General features: G+C 40.2%; 1 protein-coding gene across 1 annotated transcript in view; it reads right to left on the reverse strand.

Moving 5' to 3' along the window:
* LEMD3 (LEM domain containing 3) overlaps window positions 1–17,299 on the reverse strand; it is a 41,785-nt gene extending 24,486 nt beyond the window's left edge. The window contains 3 exon segments of the mRNA XM_027659805.1: window positions 1,839–1,876; window positions 15,728–16,794; window positions 16,796–17,299. Of these exon segments, the coding sequence (XP_027515606.1) occupies window positions 1,839–1,876; window positions 15,728–16,794; window positions 16,796–17,241 (1,551 nt within the window). The 5' untranslated portion in view covers window positions 17,242–17,299.
* Between the last annotated feature and the right edge of the window lie 5,699 nt (window positions 17,300–22,998).

Consider the following 22,998-nt stretch of genomic DNA (forward strand, 5'->3'; position numbering starts at 1 on the left):
TAATATAAAAAGGCCTAATTCCCAAAATAAGCATGAATATAAGATATAATTGTTACTTGCAAGGGAGTTAAACTTACCAAGATATGAGCAATTTCATTAAGATATATCCAGGAACATTTTATTTAGAAGGAAATACTCAAAATATAGACAAAGAACATGCAATTAGATACACATACAATTGCATCCACCAAAAGCCATTCCGAAATGTTGGGCTTGAAGTTTTATCAAATGGCTGAGTTAAGACTAAAGCCTTCAGTCAAAAAAATGTGCAAGAAAAGTAATTTTCCAGTTTGTGCATCTCCTGATTATACTCACGTTGGAAAAAAAAGAAAAACACATATTAAGCTCAATTCCCTGATGCACCAGCACTGTTGACATAATTTTAAAATGTGAATGGTCCAACTTTTTTTTTGTAAGAAAACTGATATCAAAAAAAGCAGAATACTTCTTTCATTGATCAAACAATTGACAAATTATTTCCCATCGGCATTACCAACAATTACCAGCACTCCCTCTCCCTATTCTGGTACTACAAAACCATCCCTGAGATTAAATTGATGTAGTTGGTGCCTCAGGAAACAAACCAACCTTACTAACTCATTTCCTGGCTGGAAAACAGTAGGCACGGTATAAGAGGAAAAACAGTCCTTCAGCACACACACCCCACCAGCTGTACTTCAAGTTCCATTTATTTGCCAGTAGGTACATCCATGACTTCATTAATAGCTACACTGAAATGGACATGTGAAATATTGTTGTGACCAACTTTTTCCTTTTTCAAATTAATGATTGGGCCACATAAAGGACAGAACTAAACAGTATAATCTTCATAGCTAGCAATCAAGCATGGAATACAATCACTATGGAACAGTGCCATAAAAACAGGAGAAAGTAACATACAGAACAGGTTCTAGGGCTGTCAAGTCCAGTATACAAGAGGCATTCTCTCTGCACTACTAAAGTAATTCTGAAAGAATGCCCAGAATTTACCCAACAAAATTCAATTTCTTTAAAAGATTCATTTGTTCCAAAGAAACATTTTCTATCCAAAACACTAGCCAAGGTTATCTACCTAATATGCTATTATTCACTTTTGGAGAGTTCAATCCTAGACATGAGAAAAAAACCCCAACAACTCACACCAAACAAGAAAAAACAAATCTCAAGCAGTAAACAAACAAACAAACAAAAGCCCCCCAAATCCTCCACAATTCTTTTGCGATACTTGCTCATATATGCCTAGCAAAAGCAGATCATTATGTTTACAGTCCAGGTCAGAAGAGAGAATCACCAGAATGCATGCTGCAGAATTAAGAATAATACAGATAGCTTCAATGGTGAGATCTCAAAAATGGGTAGCCTGATATTTCAGAAGAAAAAGTGAATATAGGAACAAGCAACAGAAAGTGAAAAAGACAAACTTTTTAACCCATTTTCTGAAGGATGCTAACCCTTTCTCTCTTATAGCACTAAATAAGATTCTGGAGTTTCATGTCAATCATCTCTTACCAGCTGTGCTTTCAATGTTCGGAAGCCAAATGGTAACAGTAAGAGACAGACTACCAAATTTAGTCTCAAAATTTACAACACTTTTTTTTTACAACACAAATTATGTAATATTTTCTTAGTATATAAAGCAACCAGCATGCCACAGCCAAATTTTGTAATCCTAGTTATATTGCCCAAGATGAAAAACAAAAAATTAAAAACATCAGTTACAAGAAGTGCATTTATTTCATGCAAAATATTCTAAAACTGCAACATTCTGAACAGATCTATATTGCTTTTATACAATAATGTGAAAGATAAAAATTGCACTATTAAGTGGTTTTACTTACTTGTATTTTCTGTAGTTCTTCACTAAAAGGATTCTTGACTGTCAAAAAAAGAAAAAAAGTAATTCACTCTATAGACTCTGAAAACACTAAAAAGGTATACCAACACTGTAGCTTTATGACAACAATATAATAGTTAGATAAAAACAAAGTCCATAATATGACAAATAACAATTAGACATCTATTAACCTTTGCCCTACCTCTGCATTTGATAACATAGCATAATAGCATTAAAGTTAAACCAGAATTTTGCATGCCTGCAAATTTCAGTTTTTTCCACCAAAAAAAATTGTGCTTGCCATTTGCCAAACTCTTGCTTTAATAACTCAATTGCATTGAAATAAAAATGTGAAGGCTTTACATTTCAGTGTCCAGTTTAAAAAAGTAAAACCACTTTTTGACTAAGCACTAATGCACGCAACAAAGCTCTACAACTCAGCATTTTCTGTTTTAACAAGAGACAACACACTGAGAGCTCATGCACTCCTATGCGTAAAGATAGCCACAAAACATCGAGTTGCCTCCCCAACAGTCGTCTCATTGACAATATCTTGATTTCTGAACCATAACCATTATTAAACTCACCCATTCATTTAGTTATAAATGGGAAATGTAAGAGGAATATAAAGATGGACATACTAGATCAAATCATGGCAAGATTTCTCATTTAGGAGAAATGGAAGATAGAAAAGAAACTAGGGACCAACTTAAAAACCAGCGTCCCCTAACCTTAGCCAAGTGTAACTCCATCTGGATAAGAAACTAAAAAAAAACCAAACTTGTAAGAAAAAAATTAATTATTTGTAAAACAAGGTGATTTTTATTAACTGCACAAACTTCCATAGCACTCTTGGCAGCAGACAGATGTTGACCCCTTTACCTTAGTTTTGAAAGAAAGTTTTGAAGCAGGAACAATTACCATTTCTTTGCTCCTACATGTAGTAATGGTAAGGGTCTCATTTCTACAGTTACAACCAACAAATGATGTATAAAACAGAGGGACTATGAAAATGCTTTCTGAATGAAGAAAGCTTGACTCTCTGTAACTTTGCAAACAACAGTCTGTCCATGTGCCTGGGCTCATAGGAAAATTAATCATGTTACCTACCCAGCAGCAATAAACACTGCAGGTTCTTCCAATACAACAAATGGGGAAAAAAAACCAAAACCACCCAAACACAGGGACTGGTGTTCGCAGACACCCAAATACTTGATAGTGATATAAGATGAATTAAAGATGTTAGAAGCAGATACTGAAGACTCGTGCAAACCAAGCCCTATAGCATTTCACGATTTCATTATACAGGAGCAAATTCACAGTCATAACCTACTGGATTATCGAGCTACCAACTTAACAAAGTTTTATGTATTTCATTCATTAACTCAACAGAACATGCCCAGTACACTAAACTTTTAATCTGAATAGCCTAAAATAGGATTAGAGAAACAGACCAAGTCTTAAGATGACTGCCAACCTCCCAGTTTGATTGTTACTTATCTAGACAAGGATAATTACAGTCTCCAAGGTCAGACTCATTGGGCATACAGGAAATCTTGACTCATTGGAAGGAGGGTACACACACGAGACACAACTCTGTGTAAATTTCAGTATACCTGACTAACATATTTTAGCACTGATGAAAGCCATGGAGCAAACACATACGCAATACTTTCATGACTGCAAAGATGCAAACTGTCAGCTGCAATTCTACATACGCTAGGGCAGCACAGCAATTAAGTGGAGACAATGGTGCTGGTTAGATTTTTCCAGCATCACAATCCCAGAGTAAAATCAATCTCACATATGGGCAACTTCATATTTAGATAAATTAACACCTCGAATTTAGGAAGCAAACCAAAGGAGACGTCAGTGTTTGCCTCTCCTTCACAAATACATAGTGGTTACAGCGCCCAAGAAAACCAATCACATCTCCTCCAAAATTACACATCACAAAAATTTAACAATCCTTGTAATTTCTTATTTTAATTCACACTGTAGGATTTCCATGAAATCCCTCTGAAGTTACTGATTTTATGGCAAGTTAAAGAATAAATGGGATTTTATACATTTTACATAAGATGCCATACAGTTTAGGACAGCTGATGCCTTAAGAGGCCAGTATACTAAATTCAACTGCAGCAATTTATCAGCAGCTACATATGCAATTAACAACTGTTACTCTATCTGCATCTATTTATCACATAACCTTGATTCACTTGAGTTAATAGGGCCACTCCTTAACTACTTCAGTAGTTCCTCTTCTGAATCCACCCTTCTTTCTTTTGTCCAGAGTCTAAGCTCTTACCAAATCCTCCCACATGCTCCAGTCACAGATGTAAAGTTCCCATCTACTCCAACATGTCTAAAGTATTTCAACATATTCCATCAACATTATTGGTTCAAAAGCTTTCTTGACAGTTCTTAAAATATGTAACTATAGTTGTAAGAGTGACAAGTTCTTATTCTACCAAACTAAACATGAAATTAATAACTAATAGAAGACATTCTTGTGTGAGTATATCATACTTCCAAGGTTCTCCTCAAAAGGGGTTTGATATCTCTACTATGCAACAACAATTACCAGCCTTGGAAGTCGTCTATCAAGCTCACATTCTAATGGCTTCAAAGAACAAATTATCATCTACTCATACTACAAAGCTAAAAACAAGAGAGATAGGAGATTCCTGTTTTAGAAAACTGAGTGTTGTCCAGAGGGTCTTCTCTCCAGACTAGCCAGCTAACAGCCACATCCACAGCTCCTAAGTAAGGAGAGATGCAACTACCTGGACATGGCAATCCATTAGAACTCCCCAGACAGCAGCAAAACCGTGAGAAGCATGGCAGTTTTACCTGGCCACATGTACATGTCAATACTAGCTCCAGGATAAACATGCAGAAGTATTTTTATCGGCAAAAAAAACCTCGAAAACTTGACAAAGGGCACCATACCAACTCCCTCAAAACACTAATACCTAAACATTCCAAGCTCGGAAGCTCGACACTATGGGAGAAGAGCATTACTCCTGGAAAAGTGTAGTGGTAATGAGATTTTTGGCCAGACATTGAAGGAAACAAAAAGTAAGTACATCATGGGATGACATCTTCACATGAAACTGGATTTCAGAACAGGAAGAGGTATACTATTTAAATCCAATTTTTAAGAAGTTATCTTATTTAAATGCAAGTTAATCGAGAACAAGGCAACAAGATTACCAAAAAGCCTGTGAAAGAAATCAAAGCAGCACACAAATACTGTCCCAGGTTGATGGAAAAGACTACTAATGAACCTCAGAAGTAACTAATTTACACATCTTGCTGTTGGAACAAGGTGTAAATTATGACTTACAGACTACTCGAATTTTTAAGAGTAGCAGAATTGGTCAGTCTCAAAACCAAAAAGTAACCAATACAAAGCTAAAGGTCGCCACACAGCTCCAAAGCATTCCAGCCAAAGCTGTCAACAGAAATGCACATACCAAGCCATCTCACAGAGAAGCTCAATTTTAGGAACAAGAGTGTCAACATACAAAGTTAATGTGCACTAGAATTCTGCAGCTGCTACCTTTAAAAATAAAACCGCTCAGCACCACCATCTCTCATTTTCCTCCCTAATACATTGGTAATAATTGCAGATAGACACAGTACTTAGAAGGGTTAATTTTCTTCAGTAAGATAGACAGGGAGCACAAAGTGGAATTTCTCCTCTTTTTCAAAGCACGGTATAACAGACATGAAGTTACAGACTAATTGCAGACATTCATGAGCACATAAGTCAACTTTCATAAAGTCTTAATGATACGAGTTCCAAAGACTGATATAGCTCCATAGGCAGTCATTCCTAGAAAGAAGATATGCACAAATAAAAAAACCATTGCTTAGGACATAAGCGATAAGTGATTCAGTTACACTCTGGTCACCAAATCGGGATGCCAAAAAGTAGCTAATCCTTCCACTACAGCTATCTCCCAGATACTGCGGCACCTTGCCCTGAATAGTGTCACCATTCCTGCAGTTTCTGTATTCAATACACTTCGACAGACAACACCAAAACTTCAGTGTGAAGGAACAGTTACATCAAGACAAATCAAGAATTTAACTAGCCCAGAATCGTGCCTCCAGCAGTAGCAATAAGTTTTACTCTTTTCAGAGACACCTGTTCCTAATTGGAAGGGGGAAATAAACAGAACAGTGGCAAAAATGAGTGTCAGAACATAACTACATAAAGTATATGCTGACACAGAATAGTCTTCCTGTCAAAAAAAATTTTGCACCTCAGAAGCTTCCAGAGACAGACAGAAGTGGCTAGGTTTTTTTCCTCCCTGAAGTATCAACTCCAGTGTATTTTTCCCTACCAATTTGTCTAGTCCCACATGAACCACATAAAGCTCTTGGCTTCAACATTAAGGTCATAAAGAGTTCCACAACTTAAATACACGTGTGAAAAACCTGTTTCTGCTTCCTTTGAACATGGCACTTGTTAAATTCAGAAACACATATCTTGGTATCAGAATAAGATAATCACTCCATTTAGCCTCTCCACAATATTCATGCCTTTACTTCATTCCTCAGTCTTTCCCACTTTCCTCACTCTTCCCACGAGTCCTATTCCTCATTATGAAAGCAACTTCTGAAGCTTTTTGCAGCTATATGTCCCCCCCCAACATTTTTGACATTTTTAACAGAACCATAATAATGCCATAATGTATTTCTGAATGCACAGATAATTTGATTTAATAAACAAAAAAGCAACTTCTCAAGGCAACTTTAAGGAGCTGTAAAGCCACAGCTGCGGAAACAAAAATGATCCTAATTAACCTGTAAGCACTTAGTTTCTCAGTGTGATGATACTAAGCATCAGATACTGTGCTCAATGTAAACAACCTAAAAAATAGTCTGTAGCATTTCTGCAGGGAGTACCACCTTTGATGGAAGTCAAACTTAACAGGTACTGATCATAATACACCCCTAGGATCATCAAATTGGACTGTGCATATATACCTGCCCATTCTGAAAGAACGAGCTCTCAGGAGTACTCAAAAGACTAGTATTTCTTTTTTTCAAAGTGAAATGAAAAACTCTTAGCTCAAGGGACACTGTACAGACAGTACAGCAGTATGGCTCTTTTAGGTGTTCTCAACACTCTATTTTATTTTTTTCTGAGTTTATATCAAAATTAACATTCATCTGTTATTATATGTAAGATACAAAGTACCCAACATAGCTCAGATCCCCTATTTCCCCTAGTGATTTACAAACACCTTTATCCACATCTGCTTTTACATAAGCTGATGTAAAAGCATAAGTACTTCCCATACTTATAGATAAGAGAAACAAAACCCCAAAATAAGTAATGATACTAGTTCCTTCTCCAGAAGGAAATTTGCATCTCTGCCCTCTTTTTCTCAGCTAGGCAAAGTCTCGCCAGGACAGCATAAAATTCCTTTGACAACCCCACCACACTCCTAAAAAAAACCAAACCAAAACAAAAAACCCAACCAACAAAATCAACTAGCTTTTTCTTTGAAATTCACTATGCCTCTCACCTCCAGAAACTTTCTTGGGTGCACACCAATACAGGAACAGATTACAATGAACCAGATATGATACTCTCCTTTTCAAGATACCACCAAGGAATTTCGTAAATCATTTTTTCATATTTACAAATAACAGTAAAGTATTTCCAAGGAATTTGCAAGAATGAGAAACAGTACAAGCAAGACCGCCAGACTGGCCTTTCCCCATAATTAGGTTTCACTGTGGATTTCCACAGCCTGTGAAAGAGGCCGCTCAGGCATTTGCCACACATGCCCCACCCAATCTGTCACTCAACAAAATCCTCTTTGGTTTTCTAAGGCATGACATCTGAAAAAGAATAAAAAGCACACTAAACTTTCAGATATAGTGAGACACAAACAGAAATTCTCATTATTATGTTTTACCATTTCCCAGAAAATATCCTGGGAATTAAAAAAAAAAAAAAAAACAAACAAAAAAAGGCAAGAACAAACACTGAACTACCTCACACCAAAACCAAGTGCAGTTTCAGGTAACACAAGACAAAAAAAAAAAAAAAAAAACAAACAAAAAAACCCCAACAACAACAAAAAAATTCACACATTTACCTTTTGATATATGAAACCCGTCATTCCCAGTAAATGCTCCATCGCTCAGTATCTACTGACAGGTTTTGGATTAGTTCTACAGCTAGAATTCTGTTCTCTATGGCCAACATCTACATATTCAGACAAAAATTTGTTTGATGAAGTTGCAAGATGGGGGATACTTAAGGGCTTATGCTGTGCAGGTTGAAGATGCTGAACAGACACTAGGATACGTTCTGCTGAATCAAGCGCTGTGGAATGTTTTATTATACAACCACACAGCGAGATGGTCGAGAATTGAGGGGACATATTGTTAGGCAGAGTGGCTTTGACACACAGCCTACTGAAAATACTCTAAACCTTACAAAAATAGCTATGAAATCAAAGGACAGTCTGAGGTTTCTCAAATTCAGAGACTTAACTGACCGTCAAAGACACGCTTTTCTACAGACAAAAGTAAATTAAGATCTAGATGTAGCCTTAAAATCTAGTCAGGAACAACACTACATTTATCCACCTCACCCCAGCAGTCCTCCTGTAATAAAGTTTTGTTCAGTTGATGCCCAGCAAGGACAGGCTGCTGCTGCATTTACCCAAGACACTCCGAGTATAAAAGTTTCTTCTATTTTTCAATAAATAAAAGGTTAAGGGGATGTGATCCTGTATTAAGACTTAAGTGAATAAAGGCAGTATGAAGGAAGTCTTACTATGTATATACAACAATTATTCTCTAACAAGCCATCTTTCAATTTTCATTTAAGTAAACGGCCACCTCTGAGACAAAGAAAAACTGGCCTAGGAATTGTTCTACAGTCTCTCATTTATGAACAGACTTATTTCTTAATTATCTAGCACAGCATCACTGGAATTCAACAGATCTTAGAGCATGGTGCTAAAAAGGGTTTGCTAATATGGGTTTGATCCCCACACAGGCCATTCACTTAAGAGCTGGACTTGATGATCCTTGTGGGTCCCTTCCAACGCAGAATATTCTGTGATTCTGTAACTATTTAGTAAGTTTTAATGCCACTTAAATCAATCTTAGACCTCTCTTTTTAAGCCCCTACTCTTCTCCTCCCCACATTAAACAGATTTTTGCATCAATTCAGTCTGTGACTCGGAGTTCACTTTTAGCAAGACTAAATGGGCAGCATTATTCAAGATACCTCAATGTTATGATATGACTCTCAGTAAGCAGAAAATCTGATCCTTTCCTCTGCAAAAAAGAAGAATTAATCTCTGCAAAATGCTAGCCATAACAGCACAGCTCCTCCAGCAAGCTGGGCCCAACAGCACACCATGTTTGCCTGTTTCATGGTTAACTTGCACCTACTCTCACCCTCCACGGTGGACTGTGAACACTCAGAACAGAGAAACAGCACTAAATAGCATTGTGGGAAGTACAGCACAGGAGGACTTGACACTGGACATTATAAACTCAAGCAAGCCTTCTACAGGAGATCAGTTTTAAGATGTGCAGTGGCTCTTCAATCTACCCTTGCACCCATCAGTACGCTTCTTTCCATCAATAACACTACCAGTGGACAGAAGCTACTTTGACCATTGGCAGAGTTACACCATGTCCTCATTTACTGTAATCACAGCAAAGGCGTTGCCACCTTCTCCCACAACTCTAGACCTACCAGCAGGAACAGTAGGAGCCAAGAAAAGAAGAGTAATGACAAAGATAGTACTAATGAAGTTCTTAGCAACACGTGAGTCCCCCCAAAAAATCTGTTTTTAATATACATTGATTTCACAATCCATTAACCAGTCAACTTACTCCCCCTCAACCTACCACAACAGACAACTAGTTTTACCAGAAAATACAATTATCCACAAGAACTCTAAAGCTGAAAGGAATCAGACTTCATGATTCTCCACGGCATTGGAAACGCACTTTCATCAACCAAAACTTATGTACTTGCTTAATTTACTTGCCTAAGCTTTTTAGTGAAGTGACCAAACAACTTTCTCAAACAGCAGCTCTGGCCTGTTCACATGTTCATACTGTTTCTGAAGCACAAGTCTAGAAGCATGACAGGCAACAGTTCAGTACAACTCAACAACTTCTGCCAGCTTAGCTGGGTAAGCAGTCGAGTCAAAGTTTTGCAACCTACTACTCTCAGATGAAACACAGACATCAAAAGGATTCAAATGTACATGATTTTTAGAAACACAATTATTTCCCAGAAATAGGAGGACTGCAGGCCTGATTCTCCTCTTGTACTGGGATAATTATGGATTATGAAGCAGTGTAAAGTGGGGCTCCTACAATGCTAAATCTAAGTCTTTGTGTACTGTGGGCTCTTCTTTAAAGTTTTTCCACTGCACTCACTATCACTCTAATCATCTGTCCTAAACAGAAATACTGCATTGTGCTTGAACAGTATTAGAAGTGGCAGAGGCTCTTAACAGATGAAACATAAATTTGCTTTCTGCTTTCCCACACATTTCTAGTCTGAAGTGTTTTTTGAACTGGAAAAGTTGCAACAAGATCTGCTTTCAGATTCTAGATCACCTTCAATTTTCTCACAGCAGAAACCAAACTTTCTTTTGAGAAAACTATGCACTATGGAATGCAGTGCAAATTTTTTACTAGTTTTTGATACCTAATGAAAACAGACCCTGTCAGAGCTCTTCTGCATCCCTGCTCCCCAGGCAAGTAATTCTAATTCCAATTTCCCGTTACTTACTTCACAAAAAAGCATGGCCTAAAATATTAACATTGAAAAAAATTTATAGTAAGAATCTGCAATCATGGCATAAAGAACGTTTTGTGCCCATCTGAAAACAGGTACGAATGCAAAGTATTTATAAATATTCTGAACAAAGAGTCAAACATCACTAACCCCCCTAAAAATAGGAATTCTGAATTTGCATAATTTTTGTTTTAAACATTGATGAGTAATTTTCATATTATATTTCATACTACAGATCTGCTGCAAAGGTAAATAGACTGTTTATTATCCTTTAGGAAGGACCTGAAATTGTCAGCCAAAATTAACTGTTTTGCACTATATAGCAATTAGGACTTTCCTAGACAAAAGTCTAGATAAAAGGGACTATATAATAACTACTTGGACTTTCCCAGATAAAAGGCCAGATTTGTTTGTCATTTTAAAGAATTATTTCTGACATACCATAATGAAGACTAGAGTTTAAAATTATCAGGAATCCTAAGGAAATTTAACTATTCTGACTGGCTTTACCTTATGAAGACAGCCTAGGCGTTTTTTTTTAATCTACCGATCTTGATCCAAATCTCACCCAACCACAGAATTGAGATAGCTACAACTGAGATTAGTCTTTAAGATACACATCAGGATTTTCTTTTATATCACCTAGAAGAGAAACATTTGCTACCTAGGGTTTAAGGCAACATACAGAAAATGAAACAGCTATATGCTAATATTTCAATAGAAGTTGTTATATTGTAAATACAAGTTAGAGTATTCTTTGCAAACCACAAGCAACATTAATATCCACACAACACAGGAACTCTGCAAATCTTTTAATTTTAATCCCTCCCTTTGCTATCTCCTCTTCTATAAATACTTCTTATGTAAAATTAACTTTCTTCTATTAAAGCCAACACTGTCAAGAATACAGACGCTTCTGAGAAGGTGATCTTAGATGGCAAGTAGATTTATAACAAGTAGATTTATCTGTGAAATACCGCATCACTTTAATAGTAATTTGAAGGCCTGTGAGCATAGCAGTCATCATCTTGTCCTTTATCCAGCAAGTTAACTTCTTACCAACTCAATTCCCTGCATAAAATTCCACAGAAGCTTTAACACCTAAGAGATTTAGAAGTCAAGAACAAAAGAACATCAATGGAATTGAATTAAACTCTTAGAATTGTGATTTGCATAAGCTTCCACTTGCAATATACACAACTACTAAATCTCCCTGAATTAACACTTCAAAAACACAAATTGTAGCAAATATAGTAAAGTTTATCCTCCTAGCAGTTGTTTTGTTACAAGTATGGCAGGAAGACCAAAGTTACTAGCAACAGATGTCACTTTAAAAAGCCACTCCTAATAAGAACATAAGATTTTAAACAAGACCTACCTGAAAGTTTCAAGAACAGTTTTTTGTTGTGGTGGTTTTGTTGGTTTGGGGTTTTTTTGCCACATCAGCTACTTCCCAGACAAAGTGCTGGAGCAGAAACAGTAGAAGTAACTTAAATGCAACCGATTTCAGATTACAACCTTAAACGGCACCTGTACCATGCCCACATCCTTCAGAAAGGTGAACCAGATCTGAAAGCAACATCAAGTGATCTGATATAGTTATCAACTTTTAATGAAAAATAACTTCAGAATTAACTCCCAGGAGCAGTCACTTGAGGTGCTCAGAGTAATATCACAAAACCACACAAGTCAGAAGAGATATCTGACTCTTCAGGGTTTGAAGAACTCTAGAAAGTAGACTAAAATAAAGTCAACCATGTTCCTGACAAAATACTATGCTGGTTTGGCAAGAAGCTGATACAATTCCATGGTATTCTGAAGGCAGGTGAAAGCAAAACTTGCTTTATAGCAAGAGCAACAAGTGCACAACATGCACTTATGCATTAGCTGGTCTTTTATGCAAGCTTAAAGAGTAGTTCAATTTCAACGGGTTCAGGAAAAGCCCAATAGACAGTTATCTATATTTTAGACAGCAAAACGCATAAAAACCTTACTTCTAGTGACCATTTATAGGTTAGATACAGAAGAATTAATCCAGTTCTGATTTGTCTTTGAACATTTTATGCCACGTGTGGAAAAACTAAAGCACTTCATAGCTATTTCAGAGCTCCGAACAAAAAAAAATTATTAGAACACTGTGCATGATACAAGTGACAAATCCCTTCTGAAGTTTTCTGCTCACCCCTTCTCATCTACATTATTGTACCTGGCTAAACTCAACCCCAACACCTAGTTTTAAGCCTCCCCCTCACTACACACACCTCCTTTGTTCTTAGATTACAGCCTGACAAATATTTTAAGTGTTGATATCGAGTGTACTTGGTGATAAATATTTTTCAATGTCACGAACGTGCTATCACCTTATTTTAATTGCATTTCATTTTAGGCAATTAACTATTAAGAAAACCAACACTAAGCTCATTGTGCATCATTCCCTGCAAAGTTAAAATAAGAAGCCATCCAAATATACAAATAACTGCCTTTTTTGTTTTGTCACAATAATTACGGAGATGGATATAGTGCAACTCTGATGAATTCTAAAACTTTTTACGACACAGTTTGGAGCTAAAAATAACTTTTTTCACAATGAAATCACTCTCACTCAACAGTCTTACCTACAACCATCTAAAAGAAGAAAAACCTCAGTATCCAATCACTTAAATGAAAGGGTGGTTTCTTGAGATACACCATTCTTTTTAATAAATAAGTATGAATCAGTTCTGCTTCTACAAAGAAAACAGACAATAGACCCACATAAGCATCAGAACTAAAGTGCTCACTTGGATGATATTTAAGATCAGGAATTACCTAATAGAAAACAGGGTTCCCTCCCTTTTCAGTAAAAATCAGTCTTAAATGGCCTGTCTTGTCTGTTCTTGCCTGTTCTATAGACCTACCATATTTTTGTTCCATATGCCTATTTGAAAAGAAAGAATTCAGTGAGCACATGCTGAACATATGGGAAAGGTAATTTCCTGATCATTCCCACATTACTTAAAAGAAGTGGCCTGCTCCTCTTTCAATCAAAGGAGCTAGACACAAAACCCACTGTTTGCTTCTTCCAAAGGGCGCTATTCCCCTGTTCCCATTTGTTATGTTAGAGTAAAGCCTGGGGCTGTGAGGAAGTAGGACAGATGAAACACCAGTGCCACTGCCAGAACAATTCTCCAGGAAATCCACTTTCCCGAGTTCCACTGAAAAGACAGCAAATAAGAACAGGTCAAGAACTGGCTTAACTGAACTACCAAGCAACACTGGGCTATCAGACCACTGACTGGGCAGCCCTACCTAAGCAAAAGGGCAGAAGACGACGATTTTCCCTGTACAACAGTTCCAGCTGGGTTAATTTTTTAAGGTCAATATACTCAACATGGGCATCCCACATAGTCTATAGGAAAGTTCACACATTCAAAAAGAAGTTTTCTTCCAATAAAAAAAAAAAAACAACACTGAACTTTAAGTAATATTGCTATCTGCATTGCTGAGACATTCAGCTTTATCAGTCATGATGACAGGCCAATTTTAACTCAACCACTGACTTTGGCAGTCAGAAAGTTTACCCCAGTAGGCTGACAGACCTTCTCCCCTATTAAAATCATCATATTTCAATACCAGAAAAAGTATGTAATACAGTAGTACAATTATACAGCTTACGAGTACATTACAAAATGTAGGTATGCCTCTAGCAGTTATGGCCAGAAGCTAATCACAAAGTATGAGCAGTCCCCATAGTCACACTATACTGTATCTAATTTTAGCCTACCTGTGTATGTTCACAGCCGTCCCAAAAAACCAGACTGAACAGCAGTCAAGAGCCACTCGGATAGCAATTAAAACACTGCAAGTGTCTTAACTCCTTGCTGCAACTGTCCTTCCTAAACACCAAATCTTTTACTCGCCCCTCCAAAGACTGCAAAACAGCAATTAAGAACTATTCTGCTACCATAATGTAATGAATAACGTTCAAAAGGGAATAGAAAAAAAAGAAAGCCAACAAAAAAGCAGCCCACACCGCTACTTCTGCCCTGTAACATCTAGAATATCCCAAGAGAACAGTCTGATCGCTCCTTACAAGGCACTCTATACATGCCCACAAAGAAATGTACACACGTGTGTACACCCCACATGCCTTTCTCGATCATTTCAAGAAAAATGCAAGTTGCCAAGACCCTTCTGATGCTCTTATATCCCAAGACTAGTTTTTTGCATAATTTTTCATCAGGATCAATGAAAAAACAAGACAGCAGTGGCATGATTTTTCTTTCTGATGTTAGAATCTTCACAGTCCATTTCAGAACAGCCAAGAATTGAATTAGCATGAATCACTGCCCTTAGGTGGCACATTTCCATTTTTGTATGCTTTGTAACAGAAAATGGTAGTTTCTATATCCATTCCAAGAAGTTACTTTCATATATTAAAGAAGCTCCCAAATAATTCAGGGTAAAAAAAAACGAACGCCCTGAAATTCGAACTAAAGCACAACAGTATTTCACATATAAATATTATTGTCAATTGAATTTATAAGTGCCTACTAGAAAACAATATACAATAGGTCAAATAATTTACTGCACAAAGTTTGTGGTACTGTGTAACATCATCTTAACCTAAGATTTTTTTCAAGCCTCAGTACACACCAATGAAAATAACCTACTTTATTACCAAACAACTACAATCAAATCTTAGCCCTGCAGGAATCCCAGGTATCTAAATGTGCATGATTACTCCTGTGAGATTAACATAAAGGCTTACCTCGTCAATTCTCTATTAACCATACACCCACTATATTGGACAAAACCATACAACTGCTTAGGGAAGAAAACTTGCTAGAAAACAAGGTATTAACAGATTACAGCAGGGAATGCCAGGATTTGAATTTATCCTCAAATGTCTTGCATGCTTATACCAGCTTGCAATGTTATATGCTTCAGGAAAGACAATTTTTCTCTGTGCACCATCTTCTACAGAGAGATTATACTAAGTTGGAGCCCAGAACTGTTCAGTAAGGGATGTCTGGGATTGCAAAGGCGTATTAACAGTTGTTACATCCAGTTGCAGAAACTGCTCTTACCCTTCACCTAATACTTACTGTTGGCTCCCACATCCTCAGCTACTCCAGAACCTCTCATTCTCAGGTATGTGAATCCCAGTATCAGAAAGAACAAGCATGCAGCAGTTAAGAGGAACATGGACAGGTAATGTGCACTGAAGCCTCCAGTGGTGGATACCTCCTCTCTTTTGAACTGCTGGAGAAGCTCCTCCTCGGGCTCAGAGAGATTCTTCTTGTAGGCGTTTTTCAGGTAGGTATGATTTGAACCCGTATGATTGGAGTGGTTGAGTCTAAGGGAGGAGGTGGTTCCACTCGGGGGAAGGCTATTAGTAGCTGAATAGATCTTGGATTCAACAGTATAGCTACCAGGAGCACCGCTGAGAACATGATTATTGGTCGCTTTCCTAATGATGCCTGCGGGGTCAGTGATTTTACCGCTGTCCACGTCCGTGAGCGGTGGTGGCAGCAACAATACTGATGGGGATTTCTTGGATAGGCGGTATCTGGGGCTGGGAGGACTAGAGTCCAGATTTTCACATCCTCCTCTTCTTCCCTCCGCTGCCGCCTCATTCTCCTCCTCCTCATTTCTGCCCCTGTCTAGACTGCCGGCAGCAGCCGCCCCCGCCGCCCTGTCATTCGTTACGAGCACACCAGCACCGCAGCCTCCGCCAGCCCTTTCTTGGCCCGTCTCCATCACGCCAGCGCCGGCTGCAGCGCATTTACTTGTTATGAATGGAGCAGGCGACTTGCTGAGGCTCCGTCTGGGCCGGCGAACTGCAGACTCCTCCTTCGGTCCCTGCTGCTTGGCCCTCGCCCCCGCCGCCTCCTCCTCCTCCGAGTCCGAGTACTTGTCCCTGCTGCCGCCGTAGGAGAGGAGCCGGTTCCCGTTCACGGTCCGGGTCTTCCACCGCTGTTGCTCGCTCTCCTCCTCCTTCTCGTCTTCGTCGTCCTCCTCCTCTCCTGCCTCCTCCTCGCCGTCCCCGAGCTCCCTCGCGCCCTGAGTCGCCGCCGGTCTCCTGGCCGCTGCCCCCCACCAGGAGCTGGGCTTCCGCCGGGCCGCCTCCTCCGGGGGGGGAGTTGCTGCTCACGCCGTGGGGGGCGGCGGGCCTGAGGCCGCGGAACAGGGGCGCAGCGCGCTCCCTCCTGCCGCCGGCCTGGCCCCGGGGGCTGCTCTCCGCGTCCGACTCGTCCGAGCTGAAGCCCAGCAGCACTTTGCCACCGCCGGCGGGGGGTGCGGCGCGGCCCCGGCCGCCTCCGGCGGCAGCCCCGGGGAGGAAGGGGTGCTCGGCGCCGGCCAGCCGCGTTCCCGTGGCCGCCCGCCCGCGGCCGCCGCCTCCGCCCGGCGCCGCTCCGGCCCCCGTGTTATTGTTGTTGCTGTTCCGGGTCTTGTTGGCGCCGCCGCCGCGGGCCCCGGCCCGCTCATCCTCGCGCAGCTTCTTCAGCTTCTTCAGGTAGACGGGCCGGGTGCTCTCGGTGACCGGCCCCGGGGAGAAGCCGAAGCGCCTCAGCTCCGAGAAAAGCTCCTCATCCGTGAGCTGCGCGGCCGTCGCCATTTTCCGCTCCGCCACCGCCGCGGCGCTTCCGACCCACGCGCCGCGCTCCCCGCCGGAACTGACGCCGCACTCGGCTGTGGCCGAGACCCGCCCGTCACCCCGCGGCGCCCGCCCGCGGGGGGGGAGCGGGGCGGGGCCGCGCCAGCGTTCGGGCGGGACTGTGGATTCCCCCGTCCGCCCCCAGTTTCGCGGCGGGGGTCCCGGGGTGGGGGTGGCGCCGCGGTGACCGGAGACGCGTCGAACGAGCGGCCCCCGGCGTCGTGCCGGTGTCCTGCGCTCCCTGCGGTGGCGGGGAGGTGGCGGGGCTGGGGGCGCCGAGCCCGGAGGTGCGGGACGCGGCGAACACTGTCGGAGCTGGAGGGCAGCGCTGGTCGGAAAGGCGCTGTCTCAGGCTCGCCTGCGAGCAGACAATATACTGCGGCGGCTGCGAAGCGTCAGGGGATGCGCTGCAGGGAGCGTCGTCAGACCGAACCTCTTTTAATGCCATCTCCGGGTCTCAAATTCAGCCTAAGAACTTCGGAGAGGCCGCGTGTGCACCTTTGGCGGGCCCTTCCCGATGCGCTTGGTGGAAGCGAACCTTTCTCTGTCGGAAGTCCCGGCCATCAGGACATCTCCGGCTGTGACGAGACAGAGCCTCTCATACATCTGAGGACATTAGCTGCTCTAGGGGAGGCTTAGGTTGCACATTTGGAGTAATCTCTTCACAGAAAGAGGGATTGGGCATTGGAATGGGCTGCCCAGGGAGGTGGTGGAGTCACCGTCCCTGGAGGTGTTCAAGGAAAAACTGGATGTGGCCCTTAGTGCCGTGGTCTAATTGACGTGGTGGTGTTTGGTCATAGGTTGGACTCGATGGCCACAGAGGTCTTTTTCAACCTACTTGATTCTGTGTGATTCTGTGTATGATTAAGTTTGTAATTACCTGGATGCATTTTGTGCTTTTCTTTTGGAAAATACAGTCATTCATATATATTGCAGTTGAAACTGTTGAACTGTATATAGAAACATGGTCTTGTCAAAATGGTTGTGCCTTTATAATGAGATGTCTTCCTGGTATGCACTGGCCTGTCTGGATTGGCCCTTTGGCCACAGAACCTCATATGGAGGCTTCAAAATCTCCTTTTGACCTGTCTGTCTCTACCTATCCAGCCTAAATGACGAAACCCTGGGCTCAGCTACTTTGTATCGTATCATAAACAAAGGAGGCTGAGTTTCAGTTTGGACCTAACTCTGGTCTTGCAGCATCATGTGCAAAAGTGCTCCAGAAACAAGATCCAACTGCAGAAACAGCTTTGCCTTCCCCCTCACAATCTGCTGCAGTGAGGATATTGTGGATATGCCCTGCTAATATCAAAACTGAAGTTGCTAGTTTTGTTACTGAGGAACATTTGCAGAGCAGGAGTTAAGGTGCTGTGAGGCAGCTATGTGTGAAGATCCAGCCAAGTCTACACAGCTAGAGGAGTGGCTTGAAGCCATCTTTCTTGGTGGTGGTGATGGTGATGATGCTGAATGGAGATGATTAACTCAAGTACCCCACCCTCGATTTCTGGCCAACCACACCTGGCAATGCAAACCCTATGCTATTGTTCATCTAAGCATACTTTAACACAGCTCTTCTGAGGCTGAGAAGCACTAAACAAGGGTCTGTATTACTGTGTACTTTATGTGGCACCACTGTGTACAGCCTCCGCCTTATTTCCCTGGCAGAGGAGCCATTTCACATACAGTAGTATAGTGCATTGGGACAATGCACAGAACTCCAGCTGTAAGTATGATTACACTCAACATGACCTCCTTTACACATTAAGCTGCTAACGTAAATGTACCTGTTCTGATCTATTTCCCAGTCTATATTAGCCAATATCATAAATGCCATGAGAAATGCTTCTGACATTCCATTCCTCCTCCTCCGTGAGAAGAAACCCACACCTTCCACCAGCTAGTTGGAATACCCATTGAAACATTCCTCACCATGTTCAGTGCTTGCCTCCAGCTGCTTGTGACACTAGCCAAACCAACAGCAGTCAGTCCTAGATCAGGTACCATTCTGACGAGCACACTTCTGCCAAGTGCCTGCTTGGGCACCTTTTTTCTATTAGCAGAAAGTGTGCTGTCCTGCAAGAAAGTGAAGATCCTGTCTTCTTACTAATACAACTCCTGTCTTCTCTCTGTTTATTACAGCAAGGGCATGAGTTAGTTTATAAAAACTGTTTACTTAGCAGTAGGAGGGCAGTAAATACTATAAATTATTAACAATTGAATCATCTCCTGCGAAACTATAGCATGTAGATACGGAACAGCTGACTGAAAAGTCTGCATATTCCAAGTCATGCTGTAAGATCTGTGTGCCAAAATATTTTGAAATGTTTAAAAAATATGTCTTCTGGTTGTACTGAAGGAAGGATACTTCCATTACCAATCCAAAATCACCACATTTCTTTAACAGTATATGTTAGTATCAATAGTATCAATGCCTTGTTTTTATCAATACCTCCACATAGTCAATTTTTAAGTCAATACTGAAAGTAGATACTTTTCTAAAGGTAAATGTAAACTGTAGGGAGTGTGGAGACTGCTCATCAGGAAAAAAAATGGTGGTTGTTTTTTGAATAAGACATTTTTGGTTATATTTGTCATCTTTAAAAGACTGGTGTTCTCAGGGAACTGCCAGTTCTTCCGTTGGGTGAAAAGGTGTTCTTCTGGAAACTAACAGCCATACTTATGTGACCTCATTAGACTGGGACTTGAAGTTGTATCTTAATACTTCTGTTACCTTTCTTTCCTGATTCCAAATTTGTGTCATATTTATGCATTTTTGTAAGTTCTTAGAATCTGTGAATGTCAGCTGCCTTTTGAGTGTTAGCAAGCCTCTCACTGCAACTGCCTCTTCCATTGATGCAACCCAGTCTCTACACAAATCACTGTTGCATACCTGAAGTATTTAGAAATCATGAGTCACATCTAAACTTAATATTATCCTCTTGTAAAACTCCCAGTATTTTAAATTCTGGTGTATTTCTACTTAGCTTTTGATTTTTGAGCCTTAAGGTATGCTGAGATCACATTCTCTTAGGAATGTGATGTTAATGAATGTGAATGTTAGTGAAGAGTAGGAATGTGCTTTTCCTTTCTTTTTTAACAAAAGTGGAGATTATCACAATCACAGACCTCAAAGAACAGTTACTCTTCTGGCAGTATGCCTAGGAAGAAATCACTCTTTGCTATGAAAACAAACTGTACTGACCTATTTTTAAACCTCTTTACTCTGATTTATCCAGTTGTTTCAAATACTGCATTGATGAACATGAAATAACTTTTTGCTTATAAAACCGAATGGGCTTTTTACTAAGAAAACTCATTTGAAATATTAGAGTTGCTGTCACCAGGTTAGTGCTGTGTGAACAGACTCACCTGCACATCCCTCTTAATTTCTTATTTCTCCTACTTACAACTTCCATATGAGTTTTTGTAATGAGAGTGAATCCATCTTTGTTAAAGTTAATAGTGGTGTGACAATACTAATACATACCATTTGTTTATGTACTTATCATGCCATTCTGCATGTAAGCCTATGTATTTTGCTAGTACATCTTTTGCTGATGTGCTTTTCTTTCCTGTGGGCATCCTATTCATGTTCAAAAGGCTTAATGCTGTCTTGCTTTTGCATTGCTACTGTGGCTAAGATGTGGGCATGTGCAAGGTATCTATTGCCCACGCTTCCCATGTGCTGCTGGACTGCTTGCACGTTGCAGCAGCGTGAGCACAGTGTGCTGGATACCCTACCTCCTGCAAAGAGGTCTTGTGTTTCCAGATTACAGTTCCTGCTTAAATGTCCTACAGTACTTCCACTCCCACAAAGCGTGTGATGACCTGCTATGACTATGCAGTTCTTGTTGCTAAAAGTGAACCATCTTAGTTCATAACTCTGAGACTTCATAAAGGGAACAGAATCCCCTCCTACAGTCACTACTTCAGTATTTATATAACCTGTCCTGACCCATAGCGTAGCATATTCTCCATTGGGTGGTCATCCCTGATCAGGTCTTATAATTCCTGCTCACTTTATGGTGCCTGTATTCCTGGGTACTGGCCAATTCCATGAGCTGTTGGAGGCACTACTGGCTCTGAATGTTGAAAAAAAAAAACCCCAAACCCAAACCAAAAAAACACAAAGCAGAACTCCAAATCCTAAAGACTGGCTTAAAAAACTGTGTTTATTTTAAAAGGACAGTTTATTTACATATGAACTTTTCACTTAAATTTGCTTTGTGTGTTCAATTCTCTTCTCGAGAGCCAGAATGGCTAAGTATATTTGTTTTAAAACCTGAACCTGAGCTGTCCAACTCTCCAGGAACCAAGCTTAAAGAAGAATGCCAGGAATGCCAGCTATCAGAAGACAAGAGATTTCATGACAAAGTGTGAAAAATAATAAGATTTTAAAAAAAACCCAAAACAATAGAGACAAGGGCTTTAGGAATGAAACAAAGAAATAATAGTGGCTAAAAGTTGATGCTTATTATGGTAGTCAATTTGTACCCTCCAGCCTCTTCTTTTCAGGAAGGAGAAATGTAGTTATAGAGGCAGATGGATGAAATCATGAATGCAGATGAATGGTTGAAAGCACCATCCTGAACCATTCAGAGAGAATGGATAAATCTCCTAAGTAGTACAGTATCAAAATGTCACAGCCATTGGTCCCTAAAACTTTCTTGCCCTGCTATCTCATATCTCAGTAGTTGTTGCTAGAAGACTACTGCATGTTGTAATCGACAGTTCTAGAAGGGTGGCAAATCGGTAGAGTAATTAATTATCTAAAGCATTGCATAGATTACATGCAGAGCTTTTTATTTAAATTTGAAAAGCAAAAAGTGAAGCTGAGCTTGGTAGTCAGGCAGAGTATTTTTATTAATAGTTCATTACTCTTAACATACAGAAACTCTGGCTGGGTAAAGCACATATTTGCCATGTGAAATTGGCAAAGGTGCTTCTACATGTATAATGCCCTATGTATATGAAGCACAGTTGTGGCCAAAAGTTATGGCAATGCACTATTTGGCTTTTGAGCATCTGCTTTCCTATGATTTGGTATCCCTTGCAAGTATTTCCAAGATCTGAGGAAAGAGAAGAACTACAGGAAAGGGATTCTGTCTTTCTGAAATCAGTAGAACCATAAAAACCTGGAGACGCCTGATTCCTTACATTCTTGTATCTTTCTTACATAAGGAAATGCATGTCAGTACCATATAGGATGCAGATATGCTGACTACACCTGATGAAATTTTTTTGCAATGCCCTAAACAACCTTTGATATGGCTGTAGGTGTGGCACTGTAGGCTGCAGTGAAGGGCCGTGTAGATGTAACCACAAAGAGCTCACTGTTTACAATTACATCACTGACTTTGATCCAAAGCTAATGTCTTAAAAATTTATGATTATTTCATTCATCTAATAATGTTAAAAAGAAGAGCCATCATTCATGGAACAGAAAAAATGAAGTTTACATTTACATTTTCATACAAGGGTAATTGTGTAATGCCTTCCTGTACCACAAAGTTCTAATTTCAATTTATTCAATAACTAAGCAGAGTATGAAGTCATACAATAGACAAAAATAATCAAAGCCAAGAAGTTCAGAATAGGTCCACCATTCTGTTTTCTGTCCATGTCATTAGTCCATGTTATTTGCTGCTGCAAAGCACTAAATTCAGTGTATATCAAACAAGTAATGATATTACTGTCTATGCTTGGTTAGCACTTGGA

This window comes from Corapipo altera, unplaced genomic scaffold, assembly GCF_003945725.1.
Source record: "Corapipo altera isolate COAL_440 unplaced genomic scaffold, ASM394572v1 1, whole genome shotgun sequence".
NCBI lineage: Eukaryota > Metazoa > Chordata > Aves > Passeriformes > Pipridae > Corapipo > Corapipo altera.